Genomic DNA, 24,514 nt, shown 5'->3' with positions numbered 1-24,514 from the left:
ATTGCAATGTAAAACCATTCCATCTCTTCAGCTCTGTTAGATCATTTCATTCTTATAGAGCCAGCTCCAGGGAAAATTAGGCATTCAATGGTAAAAAATGTAAATAGTTGGGTGGGTATAGGGGTCCCTAGAACCTTCAGGTGCCAAACACCTTTGATAGCTGTCAACCTAACCCTGTCAAAGAGGACAGAAATCCAAAGCTAAACCCCTCTTGCATCAGCTTGATAAGCAAAGGAATGGGCACTGAAATACAAATGCTTGAAAGAGTAGTCCAGTCCTGAAAAACGTATCCCCTATCCTAAGGATAGGGGAAAAGTTTCAGATCGTGGGGGGTCCGACCGCTGGGGCCCCCCGCAATCTCCTGTACGGGCTCCGGCAGCCCGCAGGAAGGGGGCGTGTTGACTACCGCACGAAGCGGCGGCTGACACACCCCCTCAATACAACTCTATGGCAGAGCCGGAGATTGCTGAAGGCAGTGCTCCGGCTCTGCCATAGAGTTGCATTGAGGGGGCGTGTCAACCACCGCTTCGTGCAGTGGTCAACACGCCCCCTTCCCGCAGGCTGCCAGGGCCCCATACAGGAGATCGCGGGGGGCCCCAGCAGTCGGACGCCCCGCGATCCTTAGGATAGGGGATATGTTTTTCAGGACTAGACTACTACTTTAATTGTTCTCTTTCCCAACAAAATCTTTCAAGACAGAGTCAGGAGGCTGCCATACACAGTAGATTGCAGGTTTATGCTGACTTTTCTGTAATGTGTATGGGGGCCTTTAGCCTACTCTAGAAGAGCATACAGGAATAAGCTGTCTTAGCCAAACAACCCTGTAACTGAAAGGCTTAAATAAGGGGAAGCTAAACTATATAAAAGTACAATTAGGAAAAGTGTAATGGAACAATAAACTGATGCTACTTACTAAAAACACTGTAGGTAGTTTGCAGGAAAGTAGTCTTTCTTATTAATTTATAATGTAATCTAATTTGCTTTTGTTAAAAGGTAGAAACCAAAGATATTTAAGGCTTTATGGACAACATTTATCATTGTCTTTAGACTGTTTTTTTGTGTCTAGAAAAGGCGCAAAAAAGGCACAAGCAGGGTTTATTTGCACCTTTTTTTTTGCACCTTTTGGCTCACACATTTCTGCTGAGTTTCAATCCACTGATTTTGGCAATACACATGATATGGAAGGGTTTTATGAACTGAGGCTTTTTGTGAAAAGGTGCAAAAAAAGGTGCAAAGCCACTGAAAAGTCTCTAAAGCTACACCAGCCCAGACTTAGCTTAGCTTTTTGGTGTATGCGAAGAGAGAAATTTCAGAAAATGTGACCTGCACAAAATTTATCAAATGCTCTGCGACCATTTAATAAATTTGGTGCGCCTACACATTACCAGCACACAAAAAAGGTGTAGAAAAATTCTTCACTTACACTACAATGATAAATGCCGGCCTATGTGTTTGGGTCTAAATGGTTTGTAGCTGTCCAGTTTATTTTACAACCATATATAACTGCTATCTTGGAAGGATATAGCAGCTAATGTCAATGACATTTGCAGTTATGTTTTTCCTGAAACTCAACCAAGTTGTAACTGTGAATAAATGAGCCCTTTCTGTTAGTCTGTCACACATACAAAGGGAAGTTTTGATGACAGAATTAGACAAGAAACTTAACTGAACATTGAGGTCACGTGGTTCCTCTTTCGGTTTTGCATACAGTTAACTGGAGATGTGAAAAATTGCTACATTCCCTTATTTTTGCATGTGCCTTGCTGCCACAATCAAGTTATTAATGAATTCTTGTAAGGAAGAAAAATAATTTATATAAAAATAAATTAATTAATAAATTACAAGTGTAAACCACATATCACCATTACTATACCTTAAAAGAACCATCAAAACGGAAAGATATTTACCACTTATAGTCATGAGTTTAAAAATTATTACCACATCACAACTGGCATTTTAAACAGCAAACATTCATATTTGTAAGGATGCCCTGTCAACATTGCTAGCTTTGTGTGTGTGTTTATATAGCATATACAACAATGTATTGAATTATATACCTAATAAATTAAAGACAAATGTAAACAGAAGTGTAGGGTCCATGGAAGGAACATTTGACAATCCGTTTCCCATTGGGTATTTTTTTTTTGTTTTTTTGTTAAGGCATTCTCTTTCTTTTCACACATTCACTCATGAAGTCTTCTTGTATTGAGAATACATAGTTGGATTGAAGAGTGGAAAGGGTTTGCCCAACAGAGGGTTCCATATCTGATTCAAGGGGCCAAATTGCTTGTTTGGGCTTTCTATTTTTCCAGGGAACTGAATGCATTGAAATATTAGTGATAAGTGATCTTTGGCTGCTTTATGCAACCAGGTAGTGTAAATAAGAGCAGCATAGGAACCTATCTTATCTGATCTAAATGAAATAAACAGGAGGTCGGAGAGCAATGCATTTATTTTCCCCTGCATTTCTAATGTGTAGCACCTTCTACTTGGAATAGCTTAATGCCTTTAATGAGTGATGAGATGTACCCATTTAGTTATTCTTGTTTCTAAAGATAATGTAATTTATAAAAATAGAAATAGCCAAGAATTTTTGCTGGGTTCCATCTTGAGAGGTTTTTCTCGTTGTCCTCTGAGAACAAGTTAGAGAAGTCAGGTCTCAACAAGCCCTATGCATGTAGCAGATCTGAAGTCAGGCATGAGTAACAAAAAAGGAGTTTCTGCAATGAGTTTAGCAAACTCTGAGAAAATGATATAGCATTCCACTGCGCTTATGGCACAAAGAGCACAATGACAAGGGCATATTCAGTAGAGAGATTAACTTAAATGACCAGGTGTGCTACAAACTGTACAAATATGTTTAAAAAAGACCTATACAGTGCTTTGTTCTTAAAGCCTAGTTTGGGCTTCCGGTATGTATATTTCAATGCTGTCTGCACGCTCACTGGCTGAATTTTGCCGAAATGAAGCCGCTCTTTTTGCAGCCATTAGACGTCTTCTGGCTTCTTGTCTTTGTCGGTCAGGTAGGTCCAGAGACTTTTCTCTAGTGACAGGGAACTTTCCCCTGGAAGGTTTCTTTGGTATTTGAGGTGGGGGTTTCTTGTCATCCTAAAAATAAAGGAAAACCTTTGTTATTTTATTAGAAAAGTGGGTAAAGGTTCTCACTGTAAGAACAACTAGACTGTGGAACTCATCACGGACCTATCTCCATACTATACTTTGCTCCAACTTTAAGGGAATCAATCTCTGGTGTCTTGAAAGCTTGTCTCTGAACACATTGCTGAACTAATCACTGCAATGTTTATTCATACAGGCAAATCAGGATGTATGTGAAGCATCCTATAGATATAATCTTAAAATATTCTAAAGCACTGGTTCCCAACCTTTTTTTTTTTTTTTACCCAAGTACCCATTGGCATCCAATTTCCAAATAATGTACCCCATATAGTTGTAGTCCCCCATACTGCCCCCATATAATTGTAGGCTGCTTGCATATTGTTGTATGCCCCATATAGTTGTAGGCCCCTACACTTCCTCCATATAGTTGTAGGCCCCCATACTGCCCTGCTTCGGTGCTACACTGTTCCATAGCAGTAAATCCCTGGTCTGGAGGAGCAGTGGAGCATTGAAGCAGACTCAGGAGTTACTGACCACAGCAGCCCAACCCTGCGGTTCTCTTTCTGCCATCACCCTGCTCCACTCATCGGGGCATCAACATCAGTTAGTACCAGCACTGCTAATTTCTCTTAATATGGCCCTCTACCACTTTGAGATCAGGCAGCAGTGGCCAGTGGTTACAGCCGCCATTACAGTTTTTTCACCTACCCCCAGAAGAACTGCTAAGTACACCCTGACAGTCTGCTTCAGTGGAGCCGGCCAGAGCTGTAGATGTGACGTCACAGTGATTCTGTGCCAATCGCTGGCTGCAGCAGTGTCCCGCTTCGGCCAGTGATTGGCAAGCGCCACTGTCAGTTTTCCCGGGTGTAGATCCAATGCTCTGCAGCTCAAGGGAAAGCTATGTCAACGTTCGAGGACGAGAGCACCCCGATACCAGAGCTAGGAGGGAGCAGTGGAAGGGGAGTTAAAGTGTTTATAATTTTTTTGTAAGCAACCTGGGGACAATGGTAAATTAAAGGGGTATTCCAGGCAAAAACTTTTTTTTATATATCAACTGGCTCCGGAAAGTTAAACAGATTTGTAAATTACTTCTATTAAAAAATCTTAATCCTTCCAATAGTTAATAGCTTCTGAAGTTTTCTGTCTAACTGCTCATTGATGATGTCACGTCCCAGGAGCTGTGCATGATGGGAAAATATCCCCATAGGAACTGCACAGCTCCTGGGACATGAGTCATCAGAGAGCATTTAGACAGAAAACAACAACTCAACTTCAGAAGCTAATAACTATTGGAACAATTAAGATTTTTTAATAGAAGTAATTTACAAATCTGTTTAACTTTCCGGAGCCAGTTGATATATATAAAAAAGTTTTGGCCTGGAATACCCCCTTTAACTGTTTCCACTGGTAACCCCCTTTCAGAATAATATTAGAAAACTAGGCTCCAAGCTGAAGCTTCAGGACCTCCAAGGTCGTATTCTTTGGAATATCTATGTGCCATGCGCATCACAGGAAAGACACAGCTTAACCCCTTAAGGACTCAGCTTTTTTCCGTTTTTGCATTTTCATTTTTTGCTCATCACCTTCAAATCTGAGCTAGGCAGAGAGCTCCTGCGATGTGCGAGTATACTGCGACTTGCACATCGCAGTGTGCCTGCTGGTAGCGGCGTATTGCCGCTACGAGCAGGCACTTGTAAAGCCAACATAGAGTGGGCCTTCACCAGTGGATTTTCAGTGTGAAATACGCTGTAAATACGCGCGTGTGAACGTACCCTTAGGGTACATTCACACGCGCTGATTTTTTAGTGGGTTTTCCGTTGCGTATTTGAAAGTGGGCGGGCTCTTCTCGGCTGTCCGCAGCAGATTTTCCGCGGCGGAATTTAAGCTGCGGAAAATCCGCCACAGTCCCTACTGACTTCAATGGGGCTTGCGGCGCATTTTACGCAGTGTACATTCTGCCGTGGAAAATCGGCTGCGGACACCCGAGAAGAGCCCGCCCACTTTCAAATACGCAGCGGAAAGCCCGCTAAAAAATCTGCACGTGTGAACGTACTCTTCGACTATAAACCCTTGCTGGGTTGTGATATGTCTCCAGCTATAACCACCAAGCTGCTGACCTGTTGCACCTGCCTCTGAATTTCACTCTTACCTGTCCATCTGTGCCATTCTGTTCCTCCTATGGTATACTTGAGCTGTTGATCTCCTGTGCCACTTTCCAATTATACATCCGTTGACTCAGAGTCAATGTCATCCTGCTACTTGGCTGCTACCAATATCTGGATGTTCATTTGCTACTGCCTGACTTCTCAGTGCTTTTCACTAGTATTACCTGGTTTGCCGGGCCAGCAGTTACCCCACCAAGACGATTCTCAGAAAGTAGCTTTGTACCCTCTGGCAGTTAAAAGCAGTTTCTGGAACCTAAAGCAGGGTGAAAACTCAAAGGGTACTTACACTTCACTTGGCCCCAAGCCAAACCGGTTGGGTAGTGTTGTGGGTCAACACTAGCTGCATTTTACAGAAATATTGATGTCTCTTTGCATATATATGGATTGTTAATATATGAATATGACCTGTTCTTGTTATTCATGCTCCTACCTTCTTTTCAGGAGAATCCATTGGTTTCCAATCATTTGCTTTCATCTGGTGTAACTTGTCGAACTTCATGCTTACATCTTCGACAGATAACTGCAAAAGGTCCCAGAATCCTGCTAAATCTTGTGAAGTAGGTCTAGGCATTGCACTTGGATCCTTAAGTTGAAAAGATAGAATACTTGCATAAAAACATGAATTAATATATTACATACAAATATATTTGTCTTTGTTATTTATACCTAAAGAAAACAATGTATATATATATATATATACATATATATATATATTTCCTCATTCTCTGTACATTTTAGTATAATTATCACTCTGTAATGAATGGAACTTTCTGCTTCTAACGTCTATCCTGGCCTTGCAATAAATGTTCACAGCAAAACCCCTTTAAAGTGTTATTATCATAAAAAAAGGACATGTCATAGATAGTAATACTATAACACTATAAAGGTTAGGCTTTACAAACTGCTATTTGCAGCAGCAATCTGCTCTGGCAAAAAAAAGGAGAGGTGGACCCATAGTGCTTTTCTCCGTTTAGTTTTTGGCTTAGTGGCAATTCCTAAAATTATATATCGATATGTGCATATATAGGATTCTTGAAATCTTGTCATTTTCATTCCTACCACTAAGCCAGAAACTAAACTGAGAAGGCTGCTGGAAAGTGGTAAAGCACTATAGTGAAAGGTGACACCGGTGTACAGAGGAGACAATAGGGTCTGGAGATGGTCATTATGTCTATGTCCAAATGACCTGCCGTAAAGCATATTACTAAATCAGGCATGATATCTGCCCCATAATAATGTAATTAAAATAGATAAAAAAAAAAAAACTACAATAAGAAAATAGAAATAGAAAAACAGAACGGGGGACATTTATCATTGTTTGCTTTGGTAAGCAAGCTCTGAAGGCATTTTTTTGGTTTTAGTGTTGCTTATGTGTTACATATTTATCATACTATATAACAGGGGGTTGATAAATTTGGAGCACATCAGCAAAACAAAAAAGTTGCAGCTGTGACTTTTGCAAGACTAATTTTGCGACTTTTTAAATTTGCTCATGTACAAGAGTTTTGTACTCCAGGTCAGAACTGGAGCAGGCCTGCGGATTCGTCTTCTATTCATCTCTATGGGAGGGCCAGAAATACACGAGTAGTAAAACATAGCATTGTTCAGCATATACACTCTAAGTATTGCTTTAAAAAAGTCTTACATTTAAACTTAGGCCCCTTTCACACTATAAAGTTGCTCTGTTAAAAGACCCGTTATAAACTTCCATTAGAAAAGCCTTAAAAACGAATGTTTAAGGCCGTTACAAAATCCCATTAAAGTCTATGGGATTTTTTGATTATCCGTTATCACCCGTTATGGCCCATCATGAATAACGGATGTTATTTGTGACGGAAGAAAAAATGGCTCATGCACTAATTTTTCTTCCGTCACAAGAAACGGGTAAATTAATGGCCGTTATTTTTAACATTGAAGTCTATGGCAAACGGATGAGCCTTTATGTCATCATCTGTTTGCACCTGGTTTATAATATCCGTTATTACTGCTGAGCATGTTCAGAAGACGTGACATCAGCAGACTCCTGCAGTGCTGAGGGACTACTACACCCACCTGTTTCCATTATGGGAGTAGTAATTCCCCAGCTGCAGGAGTCTGCCGGTGGCTGGGGAGGCTACATTAATGTTTGTACTACAACCTCCATCATGTAACAGACAACATGCAACATGATGGGGGTTGTAGTACATGGACTGAGGGATTGATCGCACCGGGTCTAATTTCTGAGAAGTTCAGAAAGTCAGAAGTTTTTAAAGAGGGGAGCAGGCAGCATGCTCCACTCCCCTGCGATGTACGGTGTATTTCTTTCATTTTTAAATTCCCTGCCGGAAGCCCTGGATGGCCGGTACGGACGAGCCATTCAGGGCTCCCAGCAGGGCTTTTAAACTTCAGTGTTCCTTACTGTATAATCACATTCCCCCTTTAGTATATTCATATGTATATGTATTATTCCCCCCTGCCTGCTGCCCGATCTTCTAGCGCTGTCACAGCACACAGCAGGGACATGCCATTCCATTCCCTGCTGCTCATCTCCGTGTCTGACAGAGGAGCAGCGGAGAATGGAGGGACCTGTCTCCCCTGTGCGCTGTTATATCGCTCCATTCCCCGCCGTTGTACCTGACCTGTGTCCCCAATGTAATGCTTCATTCATATGTTCCCCACTGCTGCCCGACATGTCAGTCTATTGCTCACTGCTCATCTCCGTACTCAGCCCCTGTACTACAACCCCCATCATGGAACAGAGTCTGTTCCATGATGGGGGTAGTAGTACAAACACTAATGTAGCCTCCCCAGCCACCGGCAGACTCCCACAACCGGGGGAACTACTACTCCCATCATTGAAACAAGTCTGTTCCATAATGGGAGTAGTAGTAGTCCCGACTGTAGGAGTCTGTAGGCAGAGGTGTTAAAACGGCCGTACATGACGGATGTTATAACTGGTCTTAATGGATGAATATGCCCGTTATTTGGATGGACATTATTCAGCTGTTAGCACCCTTTATTTCATCCGTTATTATACATCCGTTTTTACACAGAAAACGGATGTTAAATAATGGATGAATACTCATGGTGTCAAAGTACTTACATGTTTACGATCTGTGCGGTGCCCAGCTCTCCTCATGAATGGAGTCATGTCGACCACCACACAAAGCTGTGTCCGATATGCCACTCTATGCTTCTCTATGGGAGAGCCGGTTATCTCCAACTCTCCCACGGAGCATTGTGCCGTGGTTAACACACTGCATTTATGCAGAGAGCCGGGGTGCCAGACGGGAGATTCTGTGGATAGGGGTAATTTTTTGGATACTGGACTACCTCTTTAAAATATACCATTATTAATCCTTTACCATGAAAGGCATAAAAGCAAATCAATAACAAAGTCCAAAATTATTGATTTTTTTTTGTCACATCACATCCAAGAAAATAAGGAATAAAAAAATGATTAAAAAGTTCCATCTAAAGAATATGGCTCTGTGGATAGAAAAATAAAACCGTAGTTTAAGATGTTTCCACTAGATGTCAGTATCTCCTTACTTTGTGATATAGCTTAATTACAATACTAGATACATTGGAGTTTATTATTTGTGTTATATCCCAGTCATATTGGTGTTTTTTTTCTTAGAACTGCTGTGAAGAGCCGTGTAACAGCCATATGAAAATTTACACATACCTATGTAGATGGTTGGTATATAGCTCTTTACAGCAGCTGCTCATCCCTGGTTTGCTGTGTCTGTACAGCATCTATATATGCAATATCGGAAACTCCTGATCCCATCAGGAATAAGAAGGTAGTTCTTTTCTTGAAAAAAATAAATAATAAAAAATTCTAGATCTGATCCTTTTTTTGGCTCTAAGATATGACTTCTCTACAATGCAGTCAGTTCTAAGGGGGAACTGCAGCATTTTAAAACATATCGCCCTATCCACAGAATAGGACATAAGTGTCTGATTGTCGCTATCTCAAGAATGATGTCTGAATCTCTTTGTTCACGGAGCACAGGGTTGACACGTCGCCTCTATGTATTCTCTATTGGAGAGGCGGAAATACACGAGCGCTGTACTCGGCTGTCTCTGGCGCTCTCACAGAGAATGCATGGAGGGTGCTTGCCAACCCTGCACTTCTCGTAAACGGATATTCAGGTGCAGTTCTAGAGATTGCAGGGGGTCCCAGTGGTCAGATAGGTAATAAGTTTTAAAATGCTGGAGTACCCCTATACAAACTTTCTGCATTCATCATTGATATGAAGGTACTGCTCCACAATTTTAGTCATTTTTTTTTCTAATTCACTAGCAGTTGGTACAGTTAGGTTTGTTGCCTAATATGCCAGTTAGAACCTAGACTGTTAACTGCGCAGTAACCACTTCTCAGTTCTCAACAGAGAGAGCATCAGGCAGGGGCATCACTAGGCAGTAAGATCTGACACACGAGCCCCGGATTAAATGACTGGTGCACCGATTGTTTTTCTGAGCATATGCCTCACTCTCCCTCTTAGGCTATGTTCACACTTCCGGAATGTCCACACAGAAAATCTTTTGTGCCAGAAACATCTGGTGCGGAAATTTCACCGTGTACACAGCACAGCAGAATCCCATTGAATACAATGGGACTCTGCTGCTCCGGAATTTCAGGCAGAATTCCGCACAGAAATTCCAGACGCCTTACTGCTTCAGGCTCCAGTGCTGGTATTAGGTCACTGAGGTGAGAACCAGCAGCCATACATCAGTGATATAATCCCAGCCTGCATTCTCTGCACATCTCCTTCCCCTCCTAGTTCCGACTGCAGAGCTGCCACAGCAGTTGGTGGCTGACACTACAGAAGAAGATAAGAGCATGAAGCGGCAGGGGGAGTTAACCGATAACTGTCCAGCATATCCCTCGCAGTGCCATAATCCCCACATGACAGAGACAAGCAAGGGAAATGTAACTTCATGTGAATAGAAGAGCATGGAGGGGCAGAGGGAAGTAACCCATAATTAGCCAGTATATGCCTTGCAGTACCATCCACAAAGGGCAGGGACAAGCAGGGGTAACTTCATGTGAAGAGAAGACAGGACCATGAAGAAGTGATGGAGGAGTTAAAGGAAATCTGTCATCAGAATCACCCGCACTAAACCTGTTACACAGACTTGTAGTGCAGGTGATCCTGATTAAAACGCTTCTTACCTGGTTAAAAATGGTTCAGCGGTTCTTCAGATATCTTTATTTTTAGTTTTCTGTTATTCCCTGGCTTGGGACTCAGTGGGAGGTGTTATCATCTCGGACTCGGCTACACGTCATTGTAGCTGGGCGGAGCGGCCGCCCGGCTCATGAATATTCATGAACTTATCCTCGTAATCTAACTCCTTTTCTAGGTCTGGTGGGGAGGGTTGCGCATGCGCCGCGTTCCGTACACCCGGAAGCGGCGTTCTCCCCCCGGCTTCACTTGAGCTGCGGCCCAATACAAATAAGAAGACGGGCTGCATGAGTGAAAAGCCGTGGGGGAGAACGCCGCTTCCGGCTGTAGGAACGCGGCGCATGCGCGACCCACCCCACCAGACCTAGAAAAAGGAGTTATATTACGAGGATAAGTTCATGAATATTCATGAGCCGGGCGGCCGCTCCGCCCAGCTAGAATGACGTGTAGCCGAGTCAGGGAATAACAGAAAACTAAAAATAAAGATATCTGAAGAACCGCTGAACCATTTTTAACCAGGTAAGAAGCGTTTTAATCAGGATCACCCCCACTACAAGCCTGTGTAACAGGTTTAGTGCGGGTGATTCTGATGACAGATTTCCTTTAACCCATTGCTGTCCTCCTTCAGTGCTATAATTCCTACACAAGCATGCATCTTTTAAATGTCACTTCATGTGACACCTCCTAGCCAGACCACCTCAGCAATGAGTTACGAGGTCATTTATTTGTGTAGGAAGTTTGTATATATGACTCTGTATGCATGTGTGTTGTACAATTGACTATTTGATGATCATGTGTGTGCATACAGTACAGACCAAAAGTTTGGACACACCTTCTCATTCAAAGAGTTTCCTTTATTTTCATGACTGAAAATTGTAGATTCACACTGAAGGCATCAAAACTATGAATTAACACATGTGGAATTATAGACATAACAAAAAAGTGTGAAACAACTGAAAAAAAATTATATTCTAGGTTCTTCAAAGTAGCCACCTTTTGCTTTGATTACTGTTTTGCACACTCTTGGCATTCTCTTGATGAGCTTCAAGAGGTAGTCACCTGAAATGGTCTTCCAACAGTCTTGAAGGAGTTCCCAGAAATGCTCAGCACTTGTTGGCCCTTTTGCCTTCATTGGGTTCAGGTCTGGTGACTGTGGAGGCCAGGTTATCTGGCGCAGCACCCCATCACTCTCCTTCTTGGTCAAATAGCCCTTACACAGCCTGGAGGTGTGTTTGGGGTCATTGTCCTGTTGAAAAATAAATGATGGTCCAACTAAACGCAAACTGGATGGAATAGCATGCCGCTGCAAGATGCTGTGGTAGCCATGCTGGTTCAGTATGCCTTAAATTTTGAATAAATCCCCAACAGTGTCACCAGCAATGTTCCCCCACACCATCACACCTCCTCCTCCATGCTTCACGGTGGGAACCAGGAATGTAGATTCCATCCATTCGCCTTTTCTGCGTTGCACAAACTCACGGTGGGTGAAACCAAAGATCTCAAATTTGGACTCATCAAACCAAAGCACAGATTTCCACTTGTCTAATGTCCATTCCTTGTGTTCTTTAGCCCAAACAAGTCTCTTCTGCTTGTTGCCTGTCCTTAGCAGTGGTTTCCTAGCAGATATTCTGCCATGAAGACCTGATTCACACAGTCTCCTCTTAACAGTTGTTCTAGAGATGTGTCTACTGCTTGAACTCTGTGTGGCATTGACCTAGTCTCTAATCTGAGCTGCTGTTAACCTGCGATTTCTGAGGCTGGTGACTCGGATGAACTTATCCTCTGCAGCAGAGGTGACTCTTGGTCTTCCTTTCTTGGGGCGGTCCGCATGTGAGCCAATTTCTTTGTAGCGCTTGAGGATTTTTGTGACTGCACTTGAGGACACTTTCCACCTAGAATATGACATATTTTCAGTTGTTTCACACTTTTTTGTTATGTCTATAATTCCACATGTGTTAATTCATAGTTTGGATGCCTTCAGTGTGAATCTACAATTTTCATAGTCATGAAAATAAAGAAAACTTTTGGTCTGTACTGTATATCTCATTACAGGGGTATTCCGTTATTTTATTTTTATTTGACTGTCCTACAGGGGCTGTAAAGTTAGTGTAGTTCATAATATAGTGTCTGTACCTGTGTTTGATGGCTGGTCTCACAATTCTAATGTGATCTTTGCCCCAATGTTCATTTTTAGCAGCATACAAAATAAGTGTTTTCTCAGCTTTTCCCAAGTTGCAGTGTTGCCCGAGACATTACAACACTAATCATGTGGGGGCCTGTGGAAGGGAGATCATTCTTCACAGGGCAGCAGCAAATTGTTCTTCTTTAGCATAGCACACATGCAATGGGTGGGTGGCTGACATGTGAGAGGAAGAAAAGTGACCTCACACTTACAAACAAGGGATCATGGGACTTGTAGTTGGAGGGACTGAACTCCAACAGGAAATAGCCATTTCACAAAAAGAAAGCAGCAGCGTTATGGTAGACTCATAACACCATTTATGCCATTTAGCCCCAAGACAAGCATGGATCCTTCCTAAGCATGTCCATTACTGTCCGGCAGGTAAGTACTAAAATCCCCTTATGGTGAATAACCCTTTTAATGTGCATAAATGTGCCTATATAAGTGGTTGCAGTGTGCATAAGTGAGTCTGTGTAAGTGATCATGGTGCATATGACTGTGTATATGCAAGAGCCCTTTAAGACAGGCTGAAAGGAGGCAAGCAGCTCTTGATGCTTCCTTTCTGAGCCTTCACAAGTCTGACCAGATTGTTCATGCAGCGCATTAAATATATCATTGTCAGATGCACATCACGGTCATGTGGGGCTGACAGCAATAGTGTATATGGCCACACAGAAGATCCAATCAGCCAACAAATGAGTGTTTGCACATTCGTCTGCTGATCGTTGGCCTTATTACACATGCTGATTATCAGGCATAAGTCTTCCAAGAGAAGGTAATTTGCCTGATATTTGGCCTATGTAATAGAACTTTTAGTGGAAAGTGGGCACATATGTTCCAGTATATGGTGACTGCAGTGTATAGAGTATCTGTAGCTGAAACTAGAACATTGTAGCCTAAATATTGGTGGGTGCAAAGAGAATAAGCTGACCTATCTCTTATAACTGCTGCCCGAGTCATTTTTAAAGGATGTTCGGCAAATAGAATTAAAAGTACCATCACACAGACATATTACATCTGTATATTTGCATCTGTATTATGCACATATGTCCAGGGGTGACTGGGCTGCATTTAACTATAAATGTGTCTTAAAGGTGCACTTACAGTTAAATGCAATGCTCGGTTAAAAGTTTGACAGAGCAAAGAGCTACTGGCTTTTATAGTTTTGAAGCTGCTGGATTGTATTTTCTCCTTTACTTTATATTTTTAGCTTTGCTTAGTTGTACTTTGTGATCTCATGTGTTTTCTGCCGCATTGTAGTATTTCTGGAGAGTTTGTTGTATGTTATGGGAATTCATATGCTTTGCACCTGCTTAAACTGTAATGGCTAATGCTAAAGATATATCTGCCAATTAGTTAAAGATGGCTGCCATATCCTGCACACACCCTATTTAGCATACTCATATAGAAACAAGGACTAAATCATATAAGGTTATCTATATTGTGCAAAGTAGTACTGGTGGACAATATCCAATGAGCTACCAATATTCACGTGAAACTACGACACAGTTATCCTGTTTACATGTTAATATATAAGAGTAACTTATATCAATATAAATAAATCCTCTATCTTCTGAGTGAACCGGAGTCCTCTAGCCTGAGTTTTCTTACATTGTCCACTGCGGTATTTGTTTGGCTCTGTTGGAGACGTATTCTGTGCTGCACTGTGATATTTGAATAAAACCAAGCCCAGAGTGGGGAAGGGATAATATCAAAATTAACAACACCAAAACCCCAGTCACCTAAGTGACAGGGTATAGAACACCTATTAACTAATAATCCTCCTGCTATACATTTTTTTGGTGTTAAAACGTCACTTTTATTATTGCTTCCTTAAAAGGTCCAAAAGAAAATGTATTACAATTTCCAGCACAGTTCCTATATTATCAATTAAACTCTCATAGATGGAGTAGGTATATATGTCTGCAGTACGTCTTATATGGGGACCATGTGCTGATATTAAAACCACAAATACAATGTCTCCCCTACATGTTTCGTGGTACCAACCACGTCTTCAGGTTATCATCTTCCATTCACGTTCTCCATAATGTCTCACAACCCCTGAAGATGTGGTTGGTACCACGAAACATGTAGGGGAGACATTGTATTTGTGGTTTTAATATCAGCACATGGTCCCCATATAAGACGTACTGCAGACATATTTACCTTAATACTACTCCATCTATGAGAGTTTAAAGGAAAACTGTCAGGAGACACTGATTAAAACGAGCCCTACCTTACCCAAATCTGCCCGGCTGTTCGCCCACAATTGTAGTTTTCATCTAAGTGTATATCTTGCTGTAACTGGCACAGGCGGGGCTTCTGCAGGTTAACTTGCACTGACGTCAGCGCCGCTTATGAACATTCATCCCCCCTCCCTCCAGTTCTCTCTTCGCCGCTCCTAACTGGAGGGAGGGGGGATGAATATTCATAAGCTGACGTCAGTGCCAGTTAGCTGCAGAAGCCCCCCTCCGTGCCAGTTACAGCAAGATATACACATAGAATCAAACTGCAATTGCGGGCGAACGGCCGGGCACATCCAGTCAAGGTAGGGCTCGTTTTAATCAGCGTCTCCAGGACTATCCGCCAGTACTGTGGATAGTGCGGGAGAAAATATCTGACAGTTTTCCTTTAATTGATACTATAGGGACTGTGCTGGAAATTGTTATACATTTTCTTTTGGACCTTTTAAGCAAGAAATAATAAAAGTGACGTTTTAACACAAACATTTTTATAGGAGGGGGATTATTAGTTAATAGGTGTTCTATACCCCATCACTTAGGTGACTGGGGTTTTGGTGTTGTTCATTTTGCACTGTGATATTTTGCACTACTAGAGAGAGATTTTTTTCCTGCATTGTGGTATTTGTGTGGCCCTGCTGGAGAACTATTTTGTGATGCACTGTGGTATTTGTTTGCCACTATATTGGGATATATGTTTCTGGGGCCTGAAATGAGGTATTATGTACGATGCATGTTGGCACTGCTGTGGGGGTATAGTGCATAGTGCTATTTAGCACTGCTATGGTGATAATATGGATATTACTTGGTGGTATCTGCTACATGTTAATCCCTTCCCGCAGAATGACTTATATAAACATCATGTTATGCTGGTAGTTTGCGCATCATGACGTTTATATAAGTCATCCAGTTAACCCGGCGATGCGCGGCATCACACGGGTTAACAGGCAAAAGTCCTGCTGTTACCAGGGGGAGACAATTTCTGCAAGCCCCCCCCCAAGACCATCTGAGAATGATCCTGGTCAGCGATCACTGCACTGTGATTGGTCCTTGTGGACCAATCACAGTGTCTCAGCTGACGAGGGTGAAAGTTCAGATCACCCGCTCTGCCTGTCCCTAAAAGTCGGGCAGAGTGGGGAAGAGACCCCGAGAGCTGTGGGACTGGCGGCAGGCAAGTGGAGGAGGCAGCGGCGGTATCAGAGGCAGCAGTGAAGATTGCTGTAAAGTGATCTTCACTGCTGCTTCTAGGAGTTTCAAAACTACCTTTGGCTGTCCGGGCATACTGGGAGTTGTGCAGATGTTGCAAAACTACAACTCTCAGCATGCCCAGACAGTCCAGGCATGCTGGGAGTTGTAGTTCTGTAACATCTGGCCCTTCAGATGTTGCCAAACAACAACTCCCATCATGTCTTGTTTTGCAACATCTGGAGGGCTACAGTTTGGACACCACTACACAGTGGTCTCCAAACTGTTCTCCTTCGGCTGTCTGGGAATCCTGGGAGTTGTAGTTTTGCAACAACTGGAGGCACACTGGTTGGGAAAATTGTCTGTTTCCTAACTCAGTGTTTCCCAACCTGTGTGCCTCCAGCTGTTGCAAAACGATTACTCCCAGCATGCACTGACAGACCATGCATGCTGGGAGTTGTAGTTTTGCAACAGCCGGTGGCACACGGGTTGGGAAACACTGAGTTATGTAACAAACTCAGTGTTTTGCAACCAGTGTACCTCCAACTGTTGCATAACTACAGCCATAGGGCATGCTGGAAGTTGTAGTAGTATGCCTCCAGCTGTTTTTTTTTGCACTAACTTGCTGGTGTTTCCCCATACTTTTCATTTTCACAAGAGGTAAAAGGAGAAAGAGACCCCCAGAATTTGTAACACAATTTCTCCTGAGTACGGAAATACCCCATATGTGGGCGTAAAATGCTCTGCGGACGCACAACAAGGCTCAGGATTGAGAGCACCATGTACATTTGAGGTGATTTGCACAGGGGTGGCTGATCATTACAGCAGTTCTGACATAAACACAAAAAAAAAATACACCCCTCATGGAACGTAACAAAGGGTATAGTGAGCCTTAACATCTGGAGGGCCACAGGTGTTTGACGAATTTTCATTGAATATGAAAAATTTGTATTTTTTCACTCAAATACTGGTGTTATCCCACATTTTTCATTTTCACAAGGGGTAATAGGAAAAAAGCCCCCCCAAAATTTGTAAAACCATTTCTTCTGATTATATACATACCCCATGTGTGGACATAAAAGTGCTTTGCTGGCGCACTACAGGGCTGAGAAGAGAAGGAGCGCCATTGGGCTTTTGGAGAGAGAATTTTGCTGGAATTGAAGGCCATGTGTGTTTACAAAGCCGCCATGGTGCCAGAACGGTGGAACCCCCCCCCCACATGTGACCCCATTTTGGAAACTACACCCCTCACGTAATGTAATAAGGGGGGCAGTGAGCATTTATACCCCACTGGTGTCTGACAGATTTTTGGAACAGTGGTCCGTGAAAAAGAAAAATAAAATTTTTCATTTGCACAGCCCACTATTCCAAAGGTCTGTCAAACGCCAGTGGGGTGTAAATGCTCACTGCACCCCTTATTACATTCCGTGAGGGGGATGTAGTTTCCAAAATGGTCACTTCTGGGGGGGGGGGCCCTCCACTGTTCTCGCACCATGGAGGCTTTGTAAGTGCACATGGCCCCCGGCTTTCATTCCAAACAAATTTTCTCTCCAAAAGCTCCTTCTCTTCTGAGCATTGTAGTTCACCCGCAGAGCACTTTACAACCACATATGAGGTATTTCCATACTCAGAAGAAATGGGGTTACAAATTTTGGGGGGCATTTTCTCATATAATACATTCAAAAAGATGAAAGAAATGGAGCACATACCAGTAATGTTGTCAGCCGTAGATTCTTTATTGCATATCTTCAGTCATGGGGTAAGCGGTGGCCCTGATGAAGCGCATTCCAGCGTGATACGGACCACTGCCCCTCCCGGTGTGTGTCCACCCTCCCTCTTTCCTCTTCGCTTACCCCATGACTGAAGATATGCAATAAAGAATCTACGGCTGACAACATTACTGGTATGTGCTCCATTTCTTTCATCTTTTTGAATGTACAATATTACCAAGGACTTTACATTTGATACGTGAGCACTACCATTCCAAGCCTACGGGGTTATTTCATGTCTGAAGGTGTGCAGGATCTAGTTGATTTATTCAAGAGATCCACCTGTGTGAGCGGTGCCGAATAGAATCACTGATATGCATCATTTTCTCATATAACCTCCTGTAAAAATAGTAAATTTGGGGAAAAAACTGCATTTTTGTGAAAACATTTATTTATTTATTTACACATCCGACTTTAACTAAAAATCGGCAAACACCTGTAGGGTATTAAGGCTCACTGTACCCCTTGCTACGTTCCTTGAGGGGTGTAGTTTCCAAAATAGTATGCAATGTGGTTTGTTTTTTTATTGCTGTTATGGCACCATAGGGGCTTCCTAAATGCGACATGCCCCCTAAAAACCATTTCAGAAAAATTCACTCTCCAAAATCCAATTGTCGCTCCTTCCCCTCTGAGCCCACTAGTGCACCCACAGAGAACATGAGGTATTTCCTTACTCGAGAGAAATTGGGTTACACATATTGGGGGGGGGGGGGGGCATTTTCTTCTTTTACCCCTTGTAAAAATTCAAAAACTGGGTCTACAAGAACATGTTAGTGTAAAAAATTTTGATTTAGAATTTTCTCCTTCACTTTGCTCCTATTCCTGTGAAACACCTAAAGAGTTAACAAACATTCTGAATATCATTTTGTATACTTTGAGGGTGCAGTTTTTATAATGGGGTAATTTATGGGGTATTTATAATATCAAGACCCCTCAAATGCTCTTCAAAACTGAACTGGTCCCTGAAAAATTGTTAAATTGCTGCTCAACTTTGAAGCCCTCTGATGTCTTCCAAAAGTAAAAACATGTCAACGTTATGATGCAAACATAAAGAAGACCTATTGTATATGTGAATCAACATATTATTTATTTGGAATGTCTATTTTCCTCACAAGCAGAGAGCTTCAAAGTTAGAAAAATGCAAAAAGTTCAAATTTTTCATGACATTTTGGAATTTTTCACCAAGAAATTATGCAAGTATTGAAAAAAATTTACCACTATGATAAAGTAGAATATGTCACTAAAAAACATTCTCTGAATTAAATTCACAAGTAAAAGCATCCCAGAGTTATTAATGCTTAAAGGGCAACTCCGGAGGAAACAAGTGGAAAACAAATGTTTTCAAATCAACTGGTGCCAGAAAGTTAAACAGATTTGTAAATTACTTCTATTTCAAAATTTGAAGCCTTCCAGTACTTATCAGCCGCTTTATACTACTGAGAAATTTGTGAAGTTGTTTCCAGTCTGACCACAGTGCACTCTGCTGACACCTCTGTCCGTGTCAGGAACTGTCCAGATTAGAAGCAAATCCCCACAGAAAACCTTTCCTGCTTCTGGACAGTTCCTGACAGGGACAGAGGTGTCAGCAGAGAGCACTGTGGTCAGACTGGAAACAACTTCACAAATTTCTCTGTAGTATATCTGTAGTATACAGCAGCTGATAAGTATTAGAAGGGTTAAGATTTTTTTTATAGAAGTAATTTACAAATCTGTTTAACTTCATGGCAACAGTTGATTTGAAGAATTTTTTTTTCCACCAGAGTTCCCCTTTAAAGTGACAGTGGTCAGATGTACAAAAAATGCTCTGTTCCTTAAAGCGCAACTGTCATGAGTTTTAACCCCCATAAACCAGCCCCAGATTGACAAAGTTGTTAGAAATAACAGTTAAATCATACCTTTTGCTGCTTTCTAGCAGCTTTAATGATGCATAAAAAATGCTTTTAACGATAGTCAGCAACAGTCGGATAGGCGCGGCTATGCCCGCAGCCACCACGCCTATCCTCTGTATGTCAGTGCTTGGGACTCTGTGTGATTGGTCCACAGGTCCAAGCATTGAGAGCCCTTATTACTGTACTGTACTGTACTGTACTGTTGAAGAATAAACGGCGCCCATTCATCTATGCACTCCGGTGATGCGGGCAGCCAGCACTTACAGCAAGCACTATCTCTCTTTCTGCTAGTACTTGCTCCCTATAGCCCATCACAGCAGTAGATGAGACCGGGCGGGCAGATCATTCCGCTACAGCATTATGCCGCGCATTGGGCTATAGGGAGCAAGTACTAGCAGAAAGAGAGCTAGTGCTTGCTGTAAGTGCTGGCTGCCCGAGTGCATAGATGAACGGCGCCGTTTATTCTTCTACAGTACAGTACAGTAATAAGGGCTCTCAATGCTAGCACCTGTGGACCAATCACACAGTGTCCCCAGCACTGACATACAGAGGATAGGCGTGGCGACTGCAGGCATAGCAACGCCTATCCAACTGTTGCTGACTATCGTTAAAAGCATTTTTTAGCATCATTAAAGCTGCTAGAAAGCAGCAAAAGGTAGGATTTAACTGTTCTTTCTAACAAATTTGTCAAGCTGGGGCTGGTTTATGGGGGTTAAAACTCATGACAGTTGCACTTTAAGGCCAAAATGGGCTTGGTCCTTAAGGGGTTAATCTAGGTCCTGTACATTAGTATATGTCCACAGGGGAGGCCCTGAAATCACCATGGATCATCTGGTCCAGCCCAAGTAGAAAAAGTTGGAGAATCCTTCTTCAACCTTTATACAGCTGTCTCATGCTGTTAAAGGAGAAATATCATGCATCAAAACGTATCACCTACCCGCAATCTACTGCATGAGCCCTTTGCTCTCCCAGAGAATGGAGCATCATGACATGTCCCCTCCATGTATCTCTATGGGAGAGCTGGAGATAGCCGAATGGCTCTCCCATAGGGTTATGAGAAGGGGGCGTGTTGGTCGCCGCTTTGTGTGGGTGGCGGCACTACCGGTTAGAGGGACTGTGAAGGAGATCGCGGGGGGTCCCAGTGGTGGGACTCCCCTGCGGATAGGCGATAAGTTTTTACACATGACATATCTCCTTTAGGTCTGTAGTTGGATATGCTGTACATACATTCAAGCCTCTTTGAGATGAACATCCAAAATTTGCATTAAACAATGATGTTCTTTGGCCAGTATGCATAACAAATGGTGGAACTGAAAATCTGTCCTAGGAAAACTGGTCTGGATAAAGGGATGGTCATTTGGAGAGGATTCGTAATATATTGCTTTGGTACCTTTTATGTATTCACCTGTTTTATATAGCTTTGTACATAAGACGATGTTGCCATATAAATAAGAATAACAATAGAATGCTAAAGAAAAACTGTCACCAAATAATCCATATGAGGCCTACCATGCCCGGATCCGCCCAGCCATTTGCCCATTATTTACATTATTTCAGATATGCAAATCATCTTCTAACTGGCACTGGCAGGGTTACTGCCTTCATCTTGCACTGTGACGTCACTGCCGCTTGGCCCGCAGCACAGCCCGGCTTATGCATATTCATGCCCTCCCTCTCCTCCCCGCTCTGTATGTGACTCCACTGCGCTGAGGTCGCTTCTAGGTGTACACAGGAAGCCAGCAAATGTGCAATGGAGTGACATACAGAGCGGGGTGGAGAGGGAGGGCATGAATATGAAAAAGGAAAGAAAGGAGATTCGGCTCCCAGTCAAATAAAATGATGAAGCTTTATTCAAACATAGTTAAAATCCAAGTAGTACAAAGGGGAAAAGTGTAAAAACACAAAGAAAAACGCATTTTTCTTTGTGTTTTTACATTTTTCACCTTTGTACTATGTTTCAATAAAGCTTCATCATTTTATTTGATTGGGAGCCGGATCACCTTTTTTTCCTTGTTCATTGCTGCACCTGGAGACACGGCTCCTGAGCTCGGTCCGTTTGCTTCCACGAGGAGGGCTGTGCTGGCGTCTACGAAGAGATGATATACTGGTGAGCTGACCTACAGTTTTGTCTTCTACTTTGTTCAGGGCATGAATATTCATAAGCTGGACAGTGCTGCGAGCCGAGCAGTGGTGACGTCACAGTGCCAGATGAAGGCAGCAACCCCGCCTATCATATTGATAAGCGTCCCCCGCACTACCAGCCAGTACCTCTGGGCAATCCGGGGGGGGGGGGGGGGGGGATTTGGTGACAGTTTTCTTTTTGCAAGCAGTGTGATTAATTACATTTCTCTGTCACAGCTTCATCAATAACTGCAGTAAGATGGCAGAGAGCACAATCTGCTCTACCCGTCATGGAATGACACTTTTAGGTATTAATTCATTTTTTGGATTTAATTAAATATGCATGACTGCCTTCCTGTTGAAACTTTTTGCATAGAGGAACAGTCTGTGGTGTGTTTGATATCCTCCTCAGATTAAGCACAGTAGCAATGCCAAACACTAATGGAATTTAAATCCTCTGCCACTATATACATGCAATGTAAGGCTAATTTATGCATCAAAGCCTTCTTACTTTGAAGCTAGAGATTGCTATTTAGTTTCACTAGCGCTACTGGGTGAAAACCCACGCTACATTTGTTCTCCCTTAGACCGCACAGATACATTGTGTAACACAAGTTTATCTTGTGGGGGTTTAGTGAGCCATATCCCGCAGCAAGATATTACACCAAGAGAAATTACATACTTTAGGGATGATAATAATCCTATAGATAAAGCAAGTTTATTTAATAGGTTATCCAGAATTAGAAAAACAGAGCTTATTTCTTCCAAAAACAACACCACACTTATCCTCAGGTTGTGTGTGGTGTTACAACTTGGCTCCATTTACTTTAATGGAACTGAGCTGAAATACCAAACACACCCTGGGGAGAGGTGTGGTGCTGTTTTTGGAAGAAAATGGCTCTGTTTTTCTAATCCTGGATAACCCATTTAAAGCTGTCAATTTATCATAAGAGATAGTTGGAGCACTCACCATATGGGTACAACTCGATATAACTTTATTCCATCTTAACTCACAAAGGTTAACAGGATCATTGGGTGCAGAGACACACAGGCAGGAACGTCTCACTGGGCAGGCGACAGCTGATGTTTCATGCACAGTAGCACATGATCAGGCCCCTTGGTGACTGCGGATGTGACTGTATCACCAGGGTGCCTTTGGATGCACCGCTGTGTTTAAAACAGCCGCTGTCCCCCATTCGGTGAGACGTTCCTGTTGGTGTGTCTCTGCATCCATTGATCCTGTTAACCCTTGTGAGTTAAGATGGAATAAAGTTATATCCAGTTGTACCCATATGGTGAGTGCTTCAACTATCTCTTAAGTTGATGTCTTTTCTGTCTGACCACAGTGCTCTCTGCTGACACCTCTGTCGTGTCAGGAACTGTCCAGAGAAGGAATAAATCCCTATAGCAAACCTCTGCTGCTCTGGACAGTTCCTGACATGAACAGAGGTGTAGGCAGAGGGCACTGCAAGTCAGACTAGAAAGAACTACACAACTTCCTCTGCATACAGTAACTGATAAGTACTTAAAGGATTACGATTTTTAAATAAGTAATTTACAAATCTGTTTAACTTTCTGTTGATTTGAAAAAATTAGTTTTCCACTGGAGTACCCCTTTAACCCCCTTAAGGACGCAGGGCGTAACTGTACGCCCTTGTTCCGAGCCCTTAAGGACTGAGGGCATACCTGTAAGCCCTGATCCCACTAACGGGGTTTAAACCGTTCTCACGAGCGGGGAACAGGTGAAACCCCTGGGCCAATTCCCGGCATTAACCATTTAGACACAGTGATTAAAGTTGATTGCGGCATCTAAACTGAAAGTGAAACTATTCTGGCAGCTCAGCAGAGCTGATCGGGACTATCAATATGAAGAGGAGACAGGTGAGGACCCTCCAGTCGTCCAGCTTACTGGACGACGGGAGGGTCCTCACCTGTCTCCTCTTCATTCGATTGGCGAACTACTGCTCCATGCCTCGCTCTGTGCAGTAATGACAGCGGGGTGCCGCAGCGGCAATCCCGAGGGTCCCCAGCAGCGGGACCACGGTAATCTGACATCTTATCTCCTATCCTTTGGATGGGGGATAAGATGTCAAGGGGTACTCCGGTGAAAACCTTTTTTCTTTTAAATCAATTGGTGCCAGAAAGTTAAACAGATTTGTAAATTACTTCTATTAAAAAATCTTAATCCTTCCTGTACTTATTAGCTGCTGAATACTACAGAGGAAATTCTTTTCATTTTGGAATGCTCTCTGATGACATCACGAGCACAATGCTCTTTACTGACGTCATTATAATAATAATAATAACTCTTTATTTATTGTTTTCCTTAGTGGGATTTGAACCCAAGTCCCCAGCACTGCAAGGCAGCAGTGCTAACCACTGAGCCACCATGCTGCCCTTTGCATACATCTGCTATGCACGGTTGCTAAAATTGACAGAGATGTCAGCAGAGAGCACTGTGCTCGTGATGTCATCAGTGTTCCAAAAAGAAAGGAATTTCCTCTGTAGCATTCAGCAGCTAATAAGTACTGGAAGGATTAAGATTTTTTAATAGAAGTAATTTACAAATATGTTTAACTTTCTGCCACCAGTTGATTTAAAAGAAAAAAGGTTTTCACCGGAGTACCCCTTTAACCCCTTAAGGACGCAGGACGTACTCAAACGGCCCCTTTTCC

General features: G+C 42.6%; 1 protein-coding gene across 11 annotated transcripts in view; it reads right to left on the bottom strand.

Annotated features, from left to right (window-relative positions):
• Positions 1–618: 618 nt before the first annotated feature.
• DLGAP2 (DLG associated protein 2) overlaps positions 619–24,514 on the bottom strand; it is a 1,068,027-nt gene continuing 1,044,131 nt past the window's right edge. For all 11 annotated transcript variants that reach the window (XM_056565689.1, XM_056565688.1, XM_056565692.1 and 8 more), the window contains 2 exons: positions 5,713–5,865; positions 619–3,108 (listed from right to left, as the gene is read on the bottom strand). In XM_056565689.1, the coding sequence (XP_056421664.1) occupies positions 2,890–3,108; positions 5,713–5,865 (372 nt within the window). In that variant the 3' untranslated portion in view covers positions 619–2,889. The remainder of the gene's footprint in view (positions 3,109–5,712; positions 5,866–24,514) is intronic.

The sequence above is a fragment of the Hyla sarda genome, chromosome 3 (assembly GCF_029499605.1).
Source record: "Hyla sarda isolate aHylSar1 chromosome 3, aHylSar1.hap1, whole genome shotgun sequence".
NCBI classification, from domain to species: Eukaryota; Metazoa; Chordata; class Amphibia; order Anura; family Hylidae; genus Hyla; species Hyla sarda.
This window is presented reverse-complemented; position numbering and strand designations above follow the sequence as displayed.